Below are 19591 nucleotides of genomic sequence, written 5' to 3' on the forward strand. Positions count from 1 at the left end.
CAGAGTAAATAGGTTATGACACTTGAGCTGTTTGTATAATGATGCCTGTATTGTGACTTCAAGTTTTCAAAGGGTTTTGATGCTTTGCTGGTTCAGTAAAGGGGCAATTCCTGATTCAACTTGCAGGTGAGATGCAGCAGGAAAATGTGTCAAAACATACATAATATAGGAGCCATTTCACCACTGATCAACACTCATATTTTACCACCAAGAGGTCTCTAAAAGATCATTCTTTACTCCTTCTGAACTGTGGAAGAGTTTGTAAAGAGCCAAACCCATCTAAGTCCAAAGAGTTTTTTGAAATCCTACAAAGGCTGACAGAGCCACACTCCCTCTAGAAGCTGCCTTGTTATTTACAGCAGGACTGAATTAGTAGTTGCAGAGCTGCTCTTTCAAAATCATGTTTTACTAGGTAGTAACTGATGAACAGAGTCAAAGTTACATCCACAGCAGTGAAATATTTTAATGGTGGGAATTCAAATTAGTCTTGCTCTTGTAATTATTGGCCTGGCTGACTGGTCATTTGTACCATTTTAAGCTAGCATTACTTGCTAAGGAGTGTTACTTCTCAGTTAACCAGTACAGATAAGAAAAAATCTGTTTATTTGCTCTTTGTTGTATAGATTGGGTTCCTTAGCAACATTAGTAAAATATTTCTATTTTGGCTTGAAATACCCAGATTATGAAATCTTGGTTTTCCAGTGGCAGATTTAAGCTGTTAGAAAGCAAGTAGTGAAGTAACTCTTTAAAGTTCATGTAAAGCATAGGCATCATTATTACAAGGGAGGGACTTCTTATAGTTACTAAACAAAGGTAAGCAAATAAGGATGGTACCAGAGCTGAGTTCTTGAGTAGGTTCACTGAGCTGAACAGGTAACCAACACCAAATGCATGAAATAAGCAAGTGAAAAATGAGAAGGTACAGAAGAAAAACTGTCAATTTTGAATTCTTTCTGCTTAGCTTAGATTTCTCATTACCAGATCTGAGAGGTGTGTTGTACAATCAGTTCATTCAATAGTTGAGGATATATGGCTGCTCTATTGAGAGACATTGCATGTATCTTTTCTGAATTTAAAAGGGAGGGAGGGGAACTGTTTGAGTTTAGATACTCCTGAAAAAGCAGAGTCATCATCCTGACTATGAGCGCCACGCTGAAAAGCTTGGTCCATGAGCTTATTGCACTTAGATTGCATCAAAACCAAGCAAAAGGTTTACAGATGAAGTGACCTACTTTCAAATCTTGCTCCAGCCTATGGTCGCTGTGTTGCTAAATGAATGCATGCCTTATTGATTTCTGCTCCCTGCTATTACTATTGGCAGGTTGTTTTAACAGAAAGGGAAAAGGCAAGAGTGGGTTATAAGCAGAGACTATGTTTTTGTATTGCACTGTAAGCAGTTCCTAGGATCCTCTGCAGTCAGCTACAGATGTGCTAGAATTGTATTCCTGTGCCATAATAAAATTTTCTATATTTAGTAATCTCCTATCTTCAGAGTGGACTGTGATAGAATAATCAATTAATTAAGCTCCTGTCCTGTAGTTAGACCTCACAAGACTTAACTGCTAAGGAAGGGACAACTTTGCCGACTGCAAACTTAGCAGTTATTGACTATCTGATGTAAACAATTTTTATATGCTTCTGCATCAAATATAAATCAGAGCTCAAATGGCTGCTTTCAAAACCAGTCTGGAGAAGTAGCTATGAAATGCTGTTGTAAGTGGACTTCTTTCCTGGATTTTGTCCATAAGGTTTCTTAGCTTTTTGCTTAATGCTTGACCCTTTTCCTGACTTTTAAATATGGTGTTCTTTTTTCCCTCAGGCAGGGTGCACAAAAAATGATGTTCCTGACATGTACTCCTTAGCTTATTTTTATTTTTTTCCTCTCTGTCCATCAATGAAAGCATTGGATTCTATTTGACTTATATTTGGTTTCTGTATTAGTATGGCAAGAGGAAGGTTCTTATTCTGAAAAAAAAAACCTAAAAAGTGTTCATTAGGAAGCCCATCGTAATAATTAGCAATTATGTGCATTTTTACTCTTTCAGTGTAGTAATTCTTATGTATTGTTGTGATGGTAACTATTTAATGAAGGTGTCTATCATCCTTTGTATTTTCATTCACTGATCTTTCATATGATCGCTTCTCTACAATCTACAGTCTAAGCTACTCTACTCTCTTTAGTGAATCATTATTTATTCTCCTTTAGTGGAAAAAAGTAATTGTGATTACCTGCTTATTCAGATCATGTTTGGGATCCACAGTTTGTGATCAGATATATATATATATATTTTTTTTTAAAGTTGAGGTTTTAGAATTTAACTGGATTTCACAGCAGAGGGGTAAATGCAGGGCTTCTTTGGAAATGTTGTGTTTCTATCTATTCTATCATACAAATGACATCCAAAAGCATGTTCAAAGTCAAGCTTTGCTTCATAAATAACCTAAGGCCATTCTTAATGAAAGCTGCTTATGTGTCGATTTTGTTGAGCCAGCTCAGTGGCAATGCTTCCAGTAGACTGTTTTTAAGTTAAATATGTACATATCTGTAAGTTTTAGTCATGAAAATAACCACACTAGGTATCAGATTGAAATAAAATGTTTCCCACATAAGCAATCCGGAAAGATTAAATTTATACTTGGTTACAAGTGATTTTAGCTGTAGCTTCAGCTTCTTATCATTGAAGTCTGGAGTTGTCACCCTTGATTAAACTCATAAACTCTGCCCCATCCCAATAATCTTAAGATGATGATTTAATCGCATTCATTTCCTTCTTTCTGATTCAGGTCCTCCAGCACATGAAAGATGTTGAAATACGGGAAGTGAAGATCTGTGACTGTGAGAGGAAAATAGAAGAGTCTGAGCTTAAATTAAAACAGCAACAAAACATCTGTGAAACTGTGAGAACAGAGAGGAACCTGTACAGTAAAAATCTGATTGAAGCAAAGGTAAAATACTTCTATCTTGTGTTTCCATCTCTGCTTATATCAGGCGTTGTTGTTGTTCCCTGATCTACTTTCATTTTGTTAAAGGCAAAGCTTGCTGGCTTAATTGCAGAAATGATTTCTGAACTCTTCTGGGGGGGATGAACGTTTTTGGTCCCTGCATGTTTATCTGGACATTATGGATTTGGGCAGGCAATAGGAATTCAGAGTCGTTGTATGGCAATACTCTAACTTCAAACTGTGCACAAAATCACGATGTAATCGAACTATGGATTTGTATATATATCAGGAAAGAAACTTCCTTTCCTTCTTGAATCCACTCAATCCTATTCCTTTAGAAGTTGTATGGTCTGCATGAGAAATAGAGTGTAATGGGAATAAGATTGCTTTCTTAGCCCTGTGTGCATGTAAGCAGTAGTGTGAATTGCAATTTAGAAAGCAGACGGAACACTTTCTCAGCTGTAGGAGAATCTTATGGCAGAATAAGATGCTTCCACCTTGTTCCTTTCAGTGGGTGTCATTTACCTCAGATAATGAATCATTCCATTCGTAACTTTGCCTTGGGGATCTCACTAATGATACTAGAGGAAGAGAACAGATCACTTGAGAATACACTTTATTATTCTGATATAAAGATCTACAATACTATACAAGTCCTGTTGTGCCTGACAGAGACTGGGACCTTGGATAACTGTATCCTGTTTACAGGATTGGTTATTTCAGAATAATGTATTTATAATATAATCATAGTAGATTACACTTTATGCTATGATATGAATAGCTAAGAGTTTTGCTTGAGAAGCATATGGGAATAAAATGTCCAAATCCCTCTCTATTTGATGACTGATTTGATTGGGAATTAACTACTTTATCAAGTGAGTGAAATGCTTTGCTTGTCCACTACCTCCCTCTCTTGCCATTAGTGTACCTTCTAGAAGTGATGCTGCGGTTTTTGCGCCCCCTTAGGAAAAATAATAGTTAAAAATATATGCAGTTCAATACTTTTGATAAATATCTATCCAGTGTAAATTCTCTTAGGAAGAATTGTTCAGTTATAAAAAGAAGCAATGAACTAGTCAGTTTCTTCACGATTTGAGTGCTACATGGTGGTATAAACAATGCCATTCAAGTTTCAAGTTATTATAGGCCATTATTTGTACTTCAGCTTACTTAGCTTACCATAACTTTTCAGCAAGTCCTTTTGTGAAGTAAAACAAATTTGCACAAACATGTACAGGTAAAGCTAGATAAAGGTATTTTGGGATTGCTTGATGCAGAAAGGTCCCCATCTTGCTAATGATCTCCATGCTGGCAGGCATTCAGAATGATACAAATATATTTTGCATCAACCTCTGATGTTTCTTTTGTTGTCAGGAGCTCATTTGTTTGCACAAGTTGATTAGGAAACCTGTTTACAAAAAAAAAAAAAATTAAAAAAAATTAAGTTGTGTTACTGTTCTTCATCAAATAGAGAACTAGGACTGTATTTGGGTGTATACCTGGGCAGTACATTTTAAATCTATCAAATCCTTTGTATTAGCTAAGAGACTTATGGGCTATTAACCTGCTGTTAACAGGACATTTGCGGGAGTGTGTGAACGTGCAGGTAGGTGAGCCTACTGGCATATTATTGCATTTATTTCCGGCTCATTCAATTGTCTTTTGGGACCACCAAGTAAGTGTGGAGTCCATGTTTGTTTGTTTTAAGGCCTGTCAGACTGGTAATCAGTAATTTCTCACTACCATTTGCAGAGTGTCATGACTTAAGATCTTACTTGACTATGTCAAACACATCATGAAAGAAAATGCTGCTCATCTGTCAAGTAAATCCAAGCATATGGCGTGCTGTGCTGTAAGAGCTCTAAATTTGATATGGTTTTGTACTGAAAAAATATATTCACATGAAATGATACTTTGTCTTCTCTGTGAGGTGTGACCTTCTGGCAGAGGTCAAACAGCTCATAAAGCTACTTTTGCTAGATTCAGAAGAGCATGTCTGTCTACGCATTGGATTTACTAGCTTTGACTTCATGTCACAGCATGTACCATCACTGCAGTCAGACAATAAAACAGTTCCTTAGTGTAGCATGAACAGGCAGTTTGTGTTGTGAGTGGCCAGGGTGGCCTCATGTCTCTGCAGTGCTATCCGGCGTATTGCTTTGTTTTGAACCTAAAATTTATGACAAATATTCTCATACCAGGGAATTTTTCATCTCTGAGCACACTTTTTGTACTTGTGTTTCTGTAAGCTAACAAAAAAGCAAAATGGAGATAAGCTATACTCATAGCTGTATTTGTATCTTCTTCATAGCTGTATTCATTTTCATAAAGACTTCTCTCCAAACACTAGTGCCCAGATGTTTACAACTTTATTGAAAAACACAGTGCTAGAAGCATGGAAACAAATGAATAGAATCAAAATCTTCTTATTAATTTGGATTGCCTGCTAGTTCTTATTTTGTGTCAATTTGTTCATGTGTTCATTTGTTCAAATGAAATGGCTTATTATCCTCATTATTAATGACCATTGTTGTTACCCATGGAGACCTTTTTCTAGTAATGTCATGCATAAACTAAAAAAAATATCATTTAATTAAACTGTTTTGTTCTGTTGTATTCAAAAGTAATGTCTTGTGGTATGTACAACACATCTCTCAAGTACTGTAATTTCATTTTCCAGTATCAAAATGGCCTGAACTCCTTCACAAAAGCTTACCCTTTTTTGGTTCTTTTTGCAATCACTTTCTGTCCTATTAGGATGAGATAACAGAATTGAAGAAAAGACTGAAAACTGAGACACATCAGGGGGATCAGCTGAAAGAAGAGATTGGAAAGAAAGCAGATGCTCTGGCAAAAGCACATCTGGAACATCAGCAACTAGAGAGGGAGAAGGAATCATTGAAGGTAAGAGTCCTTACATGTACACCTTATTACAAAGGACTGCTCCCATGATTTTGGATACTTCATTGGTCTGTGGGAGTTATTTTGCTGTATTCTATAAAAACTGAAGACCAGTTGAAGTGTTTATCAGGTCTATCTTTTATACAAGTCTTCCATGTATCTGACAAAATTCATCTTTGTGCTTATAGCTAGAAAGGTCCTAGACTGTCTTGAGAAGTTTTACATTTCTTGGTGACTCCATGTTTTTACTACTAAGTTGCATTGCATAAGCATGGATCTGGATTTGGATTACAAAATTCAATATGTCCTTTCTTTAAACTTCTCTCTCTCTGTTGGTTTTAAAGTGCAAACCCAATTAGATTATTCTTCACAATCCTGATCTTGAAATCTGACCTTGAAGTTCTGTTCTTTCTTCTCAGCCCTGACTGCATCCCATTTTTAGATACACTATTAAATATGTGGTGATACCTCAGTACAATTTGTTGCTCTCTCAAAAGATGGAAGGAGTTTGTGTCCAGAGCAACTTATTTTTCTCTTCACTGGGCACTAGGAGAAAGAAACAACAAACAAAAACACATCAAACAAACACCCCCTCCAAAACCTCTGTTATTTCCACAATGTTTTCTTTTGGTAGCTTATTGCTGTGCTGCAATGACTTCTTAGGTCTTCAGCCCCTCTCAGCAATGCTGCAGTTAAGGCAAGATGTCAATAAAGTTTCGTAAAAAAGTGATGAATTTGGTTTTTTTCTATCTGATCTGCCTCAGAGTGGCTCTATCAGTGATGAAAGAGTCAAGTAGTGCCTCATTTTCCACGTGCAGCTTTCTGCCTTAACTAGTCACCAATTCTGTCTCATCACCTCAGAATTGTCTGCCATTCATTTGACAAACATAGGATTGCTACGTGGCTTACCCCCCTCAATTATTCACCAGGAAGTGTGTCCACATACTGACATCACATTAGTGAATAGCTTTAGGGCTTTGCGGTCTTCTACCTGAGTGTGTCTGCTGAATACTAAAGCAGAGGATTCAGAAAGGAGGCTGACTGACACTGGCACAAAAGTACCCAATTATTTGTGTAGCAAGGCAGCTTCAATTTGTCCCGCTTGCACTGATGTGAGGGAAGCAAGCTGTTTCCAGGAAATCAGTTTAAAGAATGCACTAAAGCATGGAGGAGTGAGATTCATAGGAATGAGATTATAGAGACATTGGACTTATGTTTAGCTCTGCTGTCAGAAAGGTCTTAAAGCTGTGTGATCATGGCAAATGAATCATGGGACATCTGATCCAAGCTCCATTAAAGCCAGCACAATGCCATCTTTTGGTTTCAGTTACTTGTTGGAAAATATATATCTGAAAGCTGTAAGAAATATGGCTGTCCAGGCTTGAGATGCTGTCAAGATCTTACGCCCCTTTATTTTTTTTCAGCATTTTCTAGAAATCTGAATGTGAGACTTTTGATTTACTGTTGGTGTTATTTCAGCATTCTCTGTGCAGTTCATTTTACGTCTTCTAAAAATCTGTATTTTTCTCCCATCTTTACAGCAAATACAAAAAAGCCTTTTCACTTACTGCAGTACATCAGAACCTAAACAGGAATTTGGTTTAAGTTCAGTTTGAGATGTTAGCATATAAATGTTTTGTATAAATTTTTCCTTCTTGCTGACTATCCTTCAGTTTTTTGCAGACTCTCTGAACCAACCTTAAATGAGAAATGCTCATTTAGAACAGTTTCAGTACTGACACTTATTCTGGTCTTACTGTGTTTATTCATTTCTTTTTCTCTTTATGTAGATCCTGATGCTGTGATCTTAAATATATTGAACCTCAGAGAAAATCCTGTTAGTTTGTGGGGCACATGTGTGGCTTAAAGTATTTATGTTCTTCACTGTGCAAGGTTGTTGAGATCTACTTTAACTTTGTACATTTCAGCAAGATTTGTTCACATAAACGTTTGCTGCCAACATCTGCTGCCACTCCTTATTTACAGCTCATAATTTTTGTGACATAAGGAGAACGTAGAATTTTGATATATTAAAAAAAATATTATCCAGCAGCGTGTAATGCATGAGCAGTTTTACATCTGTAGACAGCTTTTGCACACTCTTGATCGCATTTCAATATGAAGTGGCTTGCATTTTTGTTCAGCTGATGGATTCTAATAAACATCCAACACTGAGTAAGAGAGAGATGAAAGTTGCACTTATAGGAAAATGAGAATTTTATTAAAGAAAATAAGAATTGAACATGTTATTTTATTATGATGATGGAACTGTTTTTCTGTCTTTAATCGATAGTTTTAGGTGCAGCCTTCATCACAGCCTCATTCTTTCAGCATTCAACGATGCTGTTTGTTTCTGAGAAGGCTGCATGAATGTTACCCTTTGTAAGAGTCAGAGCTCTGAAAGTGTGTTCTAGTCAAGGCTTGAAAGTTTTCACCTCTGTGAAAACAAACTGTAGTCACCTGGCTTCATTCTATCTGTTGTTAATTGCCCATTACTGCTAAAAAATTCTAATAATCCAAGAAAATCTCAGATTTTTTTTTTCCCTCTACTGATGTCTTGAATTACAGAATTCATGACAGTAGCATAGAATTACTGGATAATTTCCTAGATTTGTGTTAGTGGTGTGTGATCACTGTGACAACGCATTACTTAAATTTTGCTTAGGGGCAGTCTTTCTTTTTCCAGTCTTCTACCTTTCCACTAAAAATGCTAATACTCTTTAATTTTGCTCTTTTGTGCCTAACTGCCTTGTTCTCCATGTATTCTTTCATTCCAGTCTGAAGCATATCCTGACTAGATAACAATTTGTATAGTGTAGATCATTGCCCTTTCTATCAAGATGTGCTATTCTTTCTCACCACCCAGCCTTGCTTTGAACTTATATCTGCTAGATTATTTAACAAAATAACTACTCAATTGATAAACTCTCCATATATGACCTTTTAAGAAAATACTAAATGAAACTTCTCTGAATTATGACTTGAACCATTATTATGGATAAAAATCCTTCTGAATTTATGTTGTTTATAACAATACACTGTTTATAACAATATACCTTTTGCAACATTTGGTTATGGGTCTTCATCTTGCTTGTCTTAGTGATTTATTATCAAAGACTAACAAAATTGCACTTGTTAGGAAATGAAATTAATGTAAGGAGTACAAACTCATACTTGTAATCCCAGGTGTATAAAATGGTAATTTGTTACTAAGCACAGTTTACTTATGTTATGACTCCACCAGACTGAACTGTCGAAGATGAAAAAACAAGCTCTGGAGACCAAGAAATTCATAGAAAATCAGGAGGCAGAAGAAAGAAAGCTCCTAAATATAATTGCTGAGGCTGATGCTGAGAGACTGAAGCAGAAGAAGGAATACGAACAGGTAGGAATCTCACATTTGACCTTTCCAACACACTGAGTCCTGTTCCCTCAGTTCAGTGCATTTTTAAGATCAAGATCCTCACCTATTGTATGTGTGGTATTTCTAAAGCTTCATAGTACTATTGAAATATTTTAAGATAGTGAAGTGAGTGGAATGATATACTTTATGCATTTTTCAGGACACTAATTGAAGAAGCTGCTAGGCCATTGCTATTTGTGTTTTTGTTTGTTTGTTTTCATTAATAACAGTGAAACGTCTTAATGCATGTGATTTTCATTGATGAAAATATAATAATGATGCTTTGAAGCTGTGCTGAGGAGCTGTAACTGAGATTATTGCTTTGACCTGTATCCTTAGGTTATCAATGAGAGAGATGTCCTTGGGTCCCAACTTGTTCGACGCAATGATGAAGTGGCTCTTCTCTACGAAAAGATCAAAATCCAGCAATCCATCTTAAACAAGGGTGAGAGTCAGTACAGGCAGAGAATGGAAGACATCCGGCTTCTCAAGATGGAGATCAGAAAACTTCGTCGTGAGAAGGGAATACTTGGTAAAACTGCGGCAAACGTAGAGGAGCTCAGGTAGAAAATCTTATTGAATATGTTTTTGTAGCATCTGCATACATAATTCTGCATTTTAGACAGAATTATTTTCATGTGTGATAAAGATTAGTATCAATAAACATACCTTGGAGAAGGGGATTATTTGTTTTGACCTCATAGACTCTGGATTAAGATCACAAAGGAGCTAATCAGTGAAAATTAAAATATAAGATAGATAAAAGGGGGGGAAAAACATCCTGTCCTAAGCTGAAGTAGTTTCCAGATTTCACCTTGTACTTTGAGTTACTGCCCGCAGAATAAACTTGACAGAGAGCAACAAAGATGATGTTCATAGTTCAGTGAGCTACTTAGTAGTACCTAGGGCCCAAATTAGTGGAACTGCTTTTTATTAGGCAATCTGCAGAGGATGGGGAGCAATTGACATATTTATAACAAACTCCTACTCGTTTTCAGAGCTTTTTAGTTCCAGATTTATATATAGGCTTGCTCTGAGAGAAAGATTTAGTTAAATTTTCATTGAAGGCTGTGTTTCTTTAAAGCGGGATTTTAATAGCCCTGGTCTGATTTATTTCCTCCTGCTCTGGCTTAATGCTTGCCTTCTTTTTTTAAACCCTCCCAAGCTTAAGGTATATTCTTTACTGACATGAAGCTATTGTGATTTCCTGTAGAATCAGACTTGGTTTGTAAGAAGCAGCAAGTATGTTGTCAGCAGAGAACCATTGTACTCTTTTGTATAGATATCACAGTTTTGAGTGAGTCATTTAGGTTAACTATATGAGTATAATTCCATGGCCTTCACTGGAGCAAATTTACTTCAGTCTGTGGTCAGTCCATTGACTCCAGTGAAATTATGCCAGCTTGATTTGGTGTGAGATAAGGAAAAGAACTGGGCACAAAACGCTAGCAACTGCAGTTTTCATTGACTGACTGCAGACTGGAATAGGATTTGAATTCTTTGCCCAAATGCATTCAGCTGAAAGCCTGTTGCTGCACTGAAACTCAGTAAAGGCATTGAGGTATAGTGCTATACATGCCATGATGGGTGGATCAATTCTTGCTAACTACAGCAGCAATCACATAATTCAGTGAAGTCCAAAACTATCATGAGAACTGTCTGTTGAAAGAGACCGTTTATCAGCTGTGCTGCTAATTAGCTTTCTTGATTTGCCAATTGGAGATGTTCTTTTTTTCCTTTTCCATAACCTTGTCCAACCTCACAGTTTTAAAAAAAAAAAAAAAAGACTTTTTTTTTGTCTAACAAGCTAAATTCAATGCTGAAGTTGGCAGGAAAACATTCAGTGTAGTTAAGGATATGGTGATTCTCCACTTCCTTTCCCCTTCAAGTACTTACATGATCCACCCACCAAAATGATAAGGGTTGGATCCTTGCAGAATATGACTTTTTGTTTCCTTCTTCTTCACTCCTTGACCCCAGCATTTGAATCTTACTTGTCAAAGTATCTTTGGACCACTCGATTAATTTTAAACTCAGCAACAAATAGCGTATGGAGTCTCTTGAGGAGAGGAAGCAAAAGAAACCAAAGTTGGGTTCTCCAAAGGACTGTGTTCTTTGTAATTAGGTCTTACAATGTGTTTTCTTTACAGGATGGTGTAAGCCATGTTGTTTTAAAACCTTCTTCCAAGTACAATATGTCAGATTTAATACAGAGGCAATTCTGTAACTCTGATTTGTAGGTTACTGGAGATGAATTAACTGGCCTTAATGTACACAGAAAAAAATGAGTTGTGAACAAGGTTTCCTGAGAACTGATGAATAGTCCCATTTTTGATTCATTCTTATTTAAGTGAATGAAGTGTTACCTGTGTAATCCTATAGGAGCTCCTATATAGTGTTCTAAGCTGATAATTTTGGGCGTCACTTCACCATTGTTGTAATGAGTGGAAGAATCGTTTGTTCATGTTAATGTTTGTTTCACTGTGCAGTTATTTTGCTTCTTTTTCTCCTTTTTGTTTTATTCTGATCTGAAGACTGGAAGTTCATCACATGAGGAAGGACCTATTAAGAGAACAGACTCGGTGCAAAGTTTTGGAAGAAGAACTGGAGAATCCCTTGAATGTTCACAGATGGAGAAAACTGGAGGTAATGTCTCAGTATTGGGTTACTAAAACCCGTATTTCCAAATCAGTGACACAGCATAAAGCCTATTTACATTACTGTTATGCAAATTATGTGGAAGGGCAGGCAGACTGAAATTTCCATAGTACCAAAGGAGTAGTTAACTGCTGAATGGCTTCCGTGCACAATGCAATCAGTGTTATTTTTGTGTCATTTTCTCAATGAAAAATTGCAGAAGGAATTGTAAAGAGCCAGTAGAATGCTAAAGTGAGTAAGAATGCACAAGGTGGATTTAGAAGGAGGTGGTTCCCTAACATGGATGAGGTGAAAGAGGGTGATGGGGGAAAGGTATAATCCTGCTCTTACTGATTAGATTTAAATGGCAAGAAAGAATTACTAGGGCTGATAGGGCATGTGGACTGGGAAACAGACAGACCTGAAATCACCTGTCACATTTTTCACTAAATCTGTGAAAAAAGAAATACACATAAGCATTGGTGGGCTTCCAAAGGTTGTCATTCTGGGTAATGTGAGGTCAGCTGTTACATAAATAGCAAATCTAGATTTTCACACTACTTGAACCTACCAAATGAAGTGGAAAAATAATAAATCTGTCAAGCATAGACCAAATACATGAGCTTTGGTTGGCATCACTGCATATTTTCAAAGTAAGTGACAGCCAGCTGAGATTTCTTTGTTGCATGAATCTCCAATCTGATGCCAGCCTGAGTAGCTTAGCTGCTCTAATAATGAGTGTTAACACATTAGTCCCTCCAGAGTAGAGCTGATTATGCTTACTAGCATAGTAGTTAATTTCTGTCCTTTCCATGCTGAGCTTAAAGTTTGAATAGTGTGATTAGCTTTTCTCATGGAAGGAAGATAAGTGAAGGATGCTGTCCTCAAAGACATCTAGGCACAGTCTCTAGTAGTGCCATAGAACAAAGGCAAGTCAGGCCAGTGGAAACATCCTGTGTTGGGAGAATGAATTTATGAGGCTGATAATGGGAAATGATTTCTTTCCATTCTAGGTCAGTGAAACACAGGAAAAACCACCAGATGGCTGAATTCATATGAAATAATCCTGATGGGGTTTTGGTTCAATTCCTAATGAACAAACACCCTCACATCACTACTGTTGTCTCAGATTGGCACCATTTTTGGGCAGTGTTATGGAACAGTCACAGTCTGAGTGGTTCTTGGGCCTAAATTACTTTTTAGCTTGGTTTCTCAGTAAATGATGCATTGCGAGTACTGTACGTATATCTGTGCTATTGTGTCTCAGTTACACTTGAATTGATAAGTTGATTTAGGTAAAATCTGATAAAGGGTAAAGAGCCATGGGATATCAGGGTTCTCATACATTCAAGCAAATAAGCAGAGAGTAGATCTTTTCATAGGTATTTGCTGTGTTCAGTCTCATTGATGAATGAGATTCCACAAATGCAGACATTTTAAAGCCTTATAATAATGTCAGTGTAGTCCAATAATTTATCCGAACTTTTCAACCAGTTTCAAAAACTATATTATGATTTTTGTTCAAGAGAGGAAAAAATTCCCTCTCCTAAAATATCACTTGTTGCTCTTTGAGGTTTTTAAAACGGTGGGAAGTGCTTGCACTGCTCTCTGTATATTAAGAGGCAATTTCAGGTTCTGCTAAAATGAATGACACTATAACTGCCTTTTTCTTCCTTGTCACATGGTTCTGCCAGTGTGTTGGTTTGGGGGTTACATTCTGAAGGACTCCTACTTATACTAGATGCTTTGATAAGTATTCAGAAGTTTAGTAGTGCTAAACATGAGCATATTCTGACTGTTCTTCAAGAGGCAGAGATTCAAGCAGTTCTGAATCTGAAATACCCTAGGAAACAGCTAATACAGTTCATCCTTCCTCTCTGCGTCTAATTTTGTGTTTGTTACTTTTTGACACTTAGATATTGTGTTTTTAATTTGCAAGAGAGAAACACAAGTTACAACACAATTTTTGAGACTGCTTTGCTTTTGTCTAGGCCAGTGACCCAAGTACCTATGAACTGATCCAGAAAATACACAGGCTACAGAAGCAGCTTATCAGCAAGACAGGTGAAGTGATAGAAAAAGAACTGCTCCTACAGGTACTGCAACATTGGTAGACTGTTCTATCTTGTTAATGTATTTGACTTAGCCTGCATTCTCTGTCTGCTCAGATGTGTTTCCAGAATGTTTCCTAGATGCATTCTTGAATTTCTTTTTCATGCTCCTTATATAGCTTTAGATGGCAGCACTGACTCACTGAAAGAGAATAGCATCTGATACCTGAATAACTCTGGAAAATAAAATTAAAGGTTTGCCTTAGTATATTCATATTTTAGATTAGTCTTAAGTCAGTATTATATTTTTGGCATGGCTTTTTTTTTTTTATTTCCACTTCAGCCATGTCTGTTACAACCAAGACATGAAGGAAAACCTGTTCGATTTAATCTGTGGTTAGGTTGTCTTTTTGGTGGACAGAATCCAATGGAGTTTGTAAGAATTAGAATCATGAAATCACAGAATTGTTAAAATTGGGAAAGATTCTTTAGATCATCAAATACATCCAACCCCCTACATTACTAATGTCCTCAAGAGCCACATCCAGATGTCCTTTTGTTAACGTAAACAAATGTAGTAAAATAGAGCTTCAAATTTGCTGTGCTGTACCCATACACAAACCCAGTTCTACCTGTGTGATTTTTATTATAGACTCTGTTGCTTATCTTGCTTTATCCCTAGTGTGCTCCCATTTAACTATAATCCTTAGTAAAAAGTGAAGAGCTGTGGTATAGAAATGCTGAATTACTCACCCAGGAAAATATTTTAAATAGGTATTTGAGCCTAAGTTACTATAGTAGCCATTGGCACAATCTTTCTGTGCAGCAGTCCCTCCTACAACAACGCTTATTTATTTTCCTAGATCTGCGTCAGAGTTGGACTTACGTACTTAAGTATTGTATCTAGAAGTATTGCTAAGATCCTTTGTGTCATAATTCATGCATCATTTTCCTGTGCAAGAATGCTGAAATGAAGATCTCCTTTAGTGAGACTGATTGTAAAGAAAAGGCCAAAAATACCATGCTCTACATTATAATTAGGGCTTTACTGTCAACATTTCTGTGTATTTTTTCTGGTTTGCCACATTGTATTTTAGTCAAACACTAAATCTGAAACAATTCTTTCATAGCAGGGGGTGGGTGAGGAGATATAATGAGATGGAGGACATCACTGATGATTTCCTGTAAGGGCAATAGGTCCAACTGGGTAAGCTTTTGGGTGTAGGGCTCTTTAGTTGAGTGTACTATTTTAGCTGCTTCTACTAAGTGGCTGGATAATGCTGGACAAGTCATTTTAGTGCTCTTTGAACTAGTTATCCTGTATACGGTTAACATGGTCTAACAGCCCCAGGCATCCTTTTGCACTAGAGCTGCAATGGTTGTTGGCCACATCTGTGCCTCAAAGTGGAAGGGATTTTCTTTCCAGGTAGTCAGCACAGTTCAGTCTCTGCCCACATTCAGGGATGGGAGAACTACTAAAGACTGGTGCTCTTCCTAGTTAGGTCATCCACACCTGTATTCAGAGACTGCAGGAGCTTAGGGGTACAAACTTATGAGGTTGTCTTTGCTTGCATAAATCATACTGCTCTCTCAAAGTTGTCCTCATCCATATTTTGTCCTGTGCAAGGGCATAGCCATTACATGCATCTGCTTTAAAATAATTTCAATCTCTTGCTATATGTAATAGTTTTTTAGGCATGTGGAAAATAGGATATTTTTAATAAGTAAAACTTGTGAGCATCTCTGTCTTTGATTTCTGTGTGCGCATATGACATAGCTTATATTCACTTACATCAAAGTGTAGTAATAAAATGGTGTGGAAAAAGCTATGTGGATTGGATATTGAATGTTAAAAACACCTTTAGAATCTAGAAATAACATAGAGTGATTGAGCTCAGTGTCAGCAACCTGCAGTTTGATTTGTAGGCTATTCAATTCGCTGCATCCTCATGCAGAGCCATAATGCTTGTATAAGACACAATTCCATTTGTGTTATATGCAATATACTTTTGTCTTCTGACTGTTCCTTTGTAAATAAAAGCAAGTTTATATAGGGAACACGGACATAAGAATGGAAATTTTGCTAAGGAAGAATTGCATTACATGGAATCATATAGAAAAACATCTGCTTATCTAACTTGTTCCCGCTGTGTATTTGATGATATCCTTTTTAGTTAGCTTTTTCAATCTTTCTCACCTGCTAGATGCAGCTCTAAAGCTCTAAAGTAAGACCTTACTATCTGTGCTATGTGATTAAAAGAATGATTTGCTATATTTCAGTCAGAAAATTTGGGTAGCCGACAGCTCTCTTGTCCAGGTAGAATGCAGCTTGACTTGAAAAATTTCATTAAAAATCTTCTGTAACCTATCATCAGACTTTTACTGAGAATCATTGAATATGCAACATGATGAATGTTTTTGTGCAATGACTCGTCAAGAGTCAAATACTTTAATATGATGTTGAAATATTTTCCATATTTAAGAAATTTCTGAATTAATTAGCTTCTAACCTATCAGCAAATAGAAGCGGATATCCTGAGACTTTGAAAAATAGATGCAAAGCAGTCAGTGGCCATACTTTCTCCTTGTACCCTATACCATACTCAAGGTATTATCACACCTGTGAGCTGCTGCGCTGGTGAAAAATGCTGTCTTAAAAATCAGATCCAAAACCAAGGTCTTAAATACTTACGGTCAATAAAAATCCAACGACTTTCTTTCCAAATGTAAGAAATGTTACTTCAGGGTTAGCTGGCTTCCATGTTTGACTCATTACCTTCCACCTGAATTTTGCAGTTAAAAGATACAGCTTCTTTTTATTATTCCTTTCTGAACTGTTGAATAATACTGCAGTGCTTTGTGAAGAAACGTGTGTTAAACATGGAATTCCAGCCTTGGGTGAAGGTCTTTCTGAACACATGGTATAAAGAAAATGCTTTGTGTAGCCATAGTCTGTGATTATTATTAACAGAAGTGCTCTGTTGATGGGGTCTGAATGAGAGAAAAAAATAAATACAAACTTGCTTACTTTGCATGTAGGGGACATCCCCAAATCCCCCATGTGACTAAAGCACAACTGCATAATGAATTGTGGTGTGTGGTAAACATGTAATATATTCGTATTACCTGGTTTACCACTAGGATTTACTTGGTTGTAGGAACTTATCCCACTGCAAGTAAATTATGCACTGCTTTATTTGTTTCAAATTTAGTTCTTTCTCTTCAGAGTGAACTCTTCTAATTTGATTTCATGTCTGACAGAGTGGAATTTTATTCAGCTGCACGTCTCAGAATGGATAACAGTGGGAAGATTCACAATATATGTCAGCTACCTCGGTTGTCAATCTCCTCAGAAGATTGGTCATAAATGTAAAAGAGAAATGCGCAACCAATCTTATTTGTGGAGGGAGGAGGCATGGGGGGAAGCATATATATAGCTATATACATACATATATATATATATATATATGTACATTTTATAGAGATAAATACAACATCTTACTACCTAAGTCTGTAGTACTGGGAGAGTTGTTCTATGTGTGTATATTGTTCTCCTAGATGTGTGTGTATACATGCCCGCACATATAATCAATATTATTTTAAGTTCTTAAGCTCTGAGTATCTTTATTTCTCAACAGTCAAGGACTGAATAGATAGGATGTGATGCTTCCAGGCCATTAGCATCTTGAGATCATAGTTTCAAAGAGTGTGAGGGCAAAAGGCGTGATTAGCTCATATATCTGACTCATATTAAAGTTAGAAAACACCCACATGTCCTTGTGCTGAGCCAAGATTTTAGCCAAACCCTCCAAAGAACTGATGGTACCACTGACAGAGAGTAGGAGGTGCAGAGGGGGCATTACTGTCTTGGGTATAAATTAACAGTTTCATTTCAGATATTGAAAGATCCAGGGAAAGGAGAGCAAACGAGATTTTTCTCTGTGACCTTGGGCAGGTTACTGAGCTTTTGCACACCTCATCTCAACTAAAAATGGAATAAAATCATTTCTATGCTAATAGTGGTGTGTGAATGAATATATTAGATACATGACTCAATTCAGTAGTAACAAAAGCTAGCTAAACACTCAAAATAGGCAGATGTTTTATTTCTTTTGTGCTGATTTGGTAGTAGACCTGTTGTATCCAGTTTGAGGTGCTTGTTGCTATGCTGTTTAAACAGAAACATAACCATCTTTTCTCAGAGCTGCTACTATAGTGGTTTGTGCAGGCAGGTTTTATTCTAGCTAAAGGAGGAGCTCTAGGATTTGCTTTCTTATCTTTGTTATACAAAACTTCTGACCATTTATCATATAAAATATCAATTATTTTTTTGATCTTGTGTCATGTTTTTTCAGTCTACTTCACAAAAGCCCCATCCTCTTGAAAACCATTACTTTCCTTAGCCTGGCAGTTCTGTGAAATCATGCTGCAGTTAGATTCTTCACTGATCTCCCAGTGCTCCATAAAGCTCCCATTATACAGTGTGCCATGCAAAAAAAGAGTGCTCAAATGTTGAGTATGAGATTTTCTCATTGGACAGCCTGCTAGGGAAAGTGGGATTCGCCCCCATTGTGCCTGCCTTTATTTTGGTATTCTGATTGTTCAGTTTTATTTTGGTTATTATCTGTACGTCTTCAAAATGGTTGAGATTTACTTCACCCCCTCAAAACTGGTATTTATATATTTTTGGTTGCTGAGTAGAGATTCTACTTAAATTTGAGAGCACAGCCTACTTGTATGTTACATCTGGCGTATATTGTCTGTGTTGAGTATTTTTTGGCAGAATTGTCTATTTTCTTAAAAATAACTGCAATTCACTTCAGGAAACTAATAACTGTAGAATCCCAAAGAGTCATTTTTGACCTACTCCTTATTGTTTCTCTGTCATCTTACCTTTAGAGAGTTTTTAGTGGAGGTAGTTTGAGAGAGTGCTTTGTATGCCCTGAAACTTCCAGGTGAACTGCAAAATCCACTACCAAAATACAATCGGTTTTTTTACTTCTCTTTTTATCATTTATATACAAAGTCAGCTTTTTGAAGGGATTTTTCCATCCAAAAATGAAAAGGGAAAATTTCTTTTTGACTTTTTGTACTTCGCCGGAGCTTGGCTCTTCTCTATCTCTCTTTTTCTGAAGGATTTGAATTTGTCTGGAAGCACTGGATTAATGTCCTATCTTAAGGCTGAAGCTAGTAGTTCCCTCATCCCTCAATTAAAGCAGTGAGTATATTGAAGTATATTGACCCTTCCTTTGCTTCAAGGTACCATTCCTACTGGCAGGAAAAAAATAATAAAAATGATGTTTTTTTGGTTTTTTTTTTTTTCTCTTATTCAGCTTGTACCAACTCTTGAATAGCAGATTGTCTTGCCAGTTGCAATTGCATCTAATTGCTTAGCCACATAGTGACTGTGGCATAGCCGCATCAGCACAAAGAAATCACACTGCTAACTGAGAAAGCTAAGCTGGCAAAACGTTTAGCCATTGATCAAATGGTTCTTGACATTTAAAAAATGTCCTTTCCTTATAAAAAATGGAAGGGTTGTTATGTATCTTGAAAAGAATGAGTATAGTAGTACCCTGTTGAGTGTAGCTTTTGATTTTGACTCCAGTTTCAGTTTGTGGCTGGAATTACGAGGGATTTATACTGCTATGTAGAA

General features: G+C 36.7%; 1 protein-coding gene across 3 annotated transcripts in view; it reads left to right on the forward strand.

Annotated features, from left to right (window-relative positions):
- The window catches only part of CFAP58 (cilia and flagella associated protein 58), a 55624-nt gene that overhangs the window by 19437 nt on the left and 16596 nt on the right, over positions 1–19591 (forward strand). For all 3 annotated transcript variants that reach the window (XM_032445429.1, XM_032445428.1, XM_032445430.1), the window contains 6 exons: positions 2785–2946; positions 5701–5847; positions 9089–9229; positions 9587–9810; positions 11782–11893; positions 13876–13980. In XM_032445429.1, coding sequence (XP_032301320.1) covers positions 2785–2946; positions 5701–5847; positions 9089–9229; positions 9587–9810; positions 11782–11893; positions 13876–13980 — 891 coding nt within the window. The remainder of the gene's footprint in view (positions 1–2784; positions 2947–5700; positions 5848–9088; positions 9230–9586; positions 9811–11781; positions 11894–13875; positions 13981–19591) is intronic.

This window comes from Coturnix japonica, chromosome 6 (genome assembly GCF_001577835.2).
Source record: "Coturnix japonica isolate 7356 chromosome 6, Coturnix japonica 2.1, whole genome shotgun sequence".
Classification (NCBI taxonomy): Eukaryota; Metazoa; Chordata; class Aves; order Galliformes; family Phasianidae; genus Coturnix; species Coturnix japonica.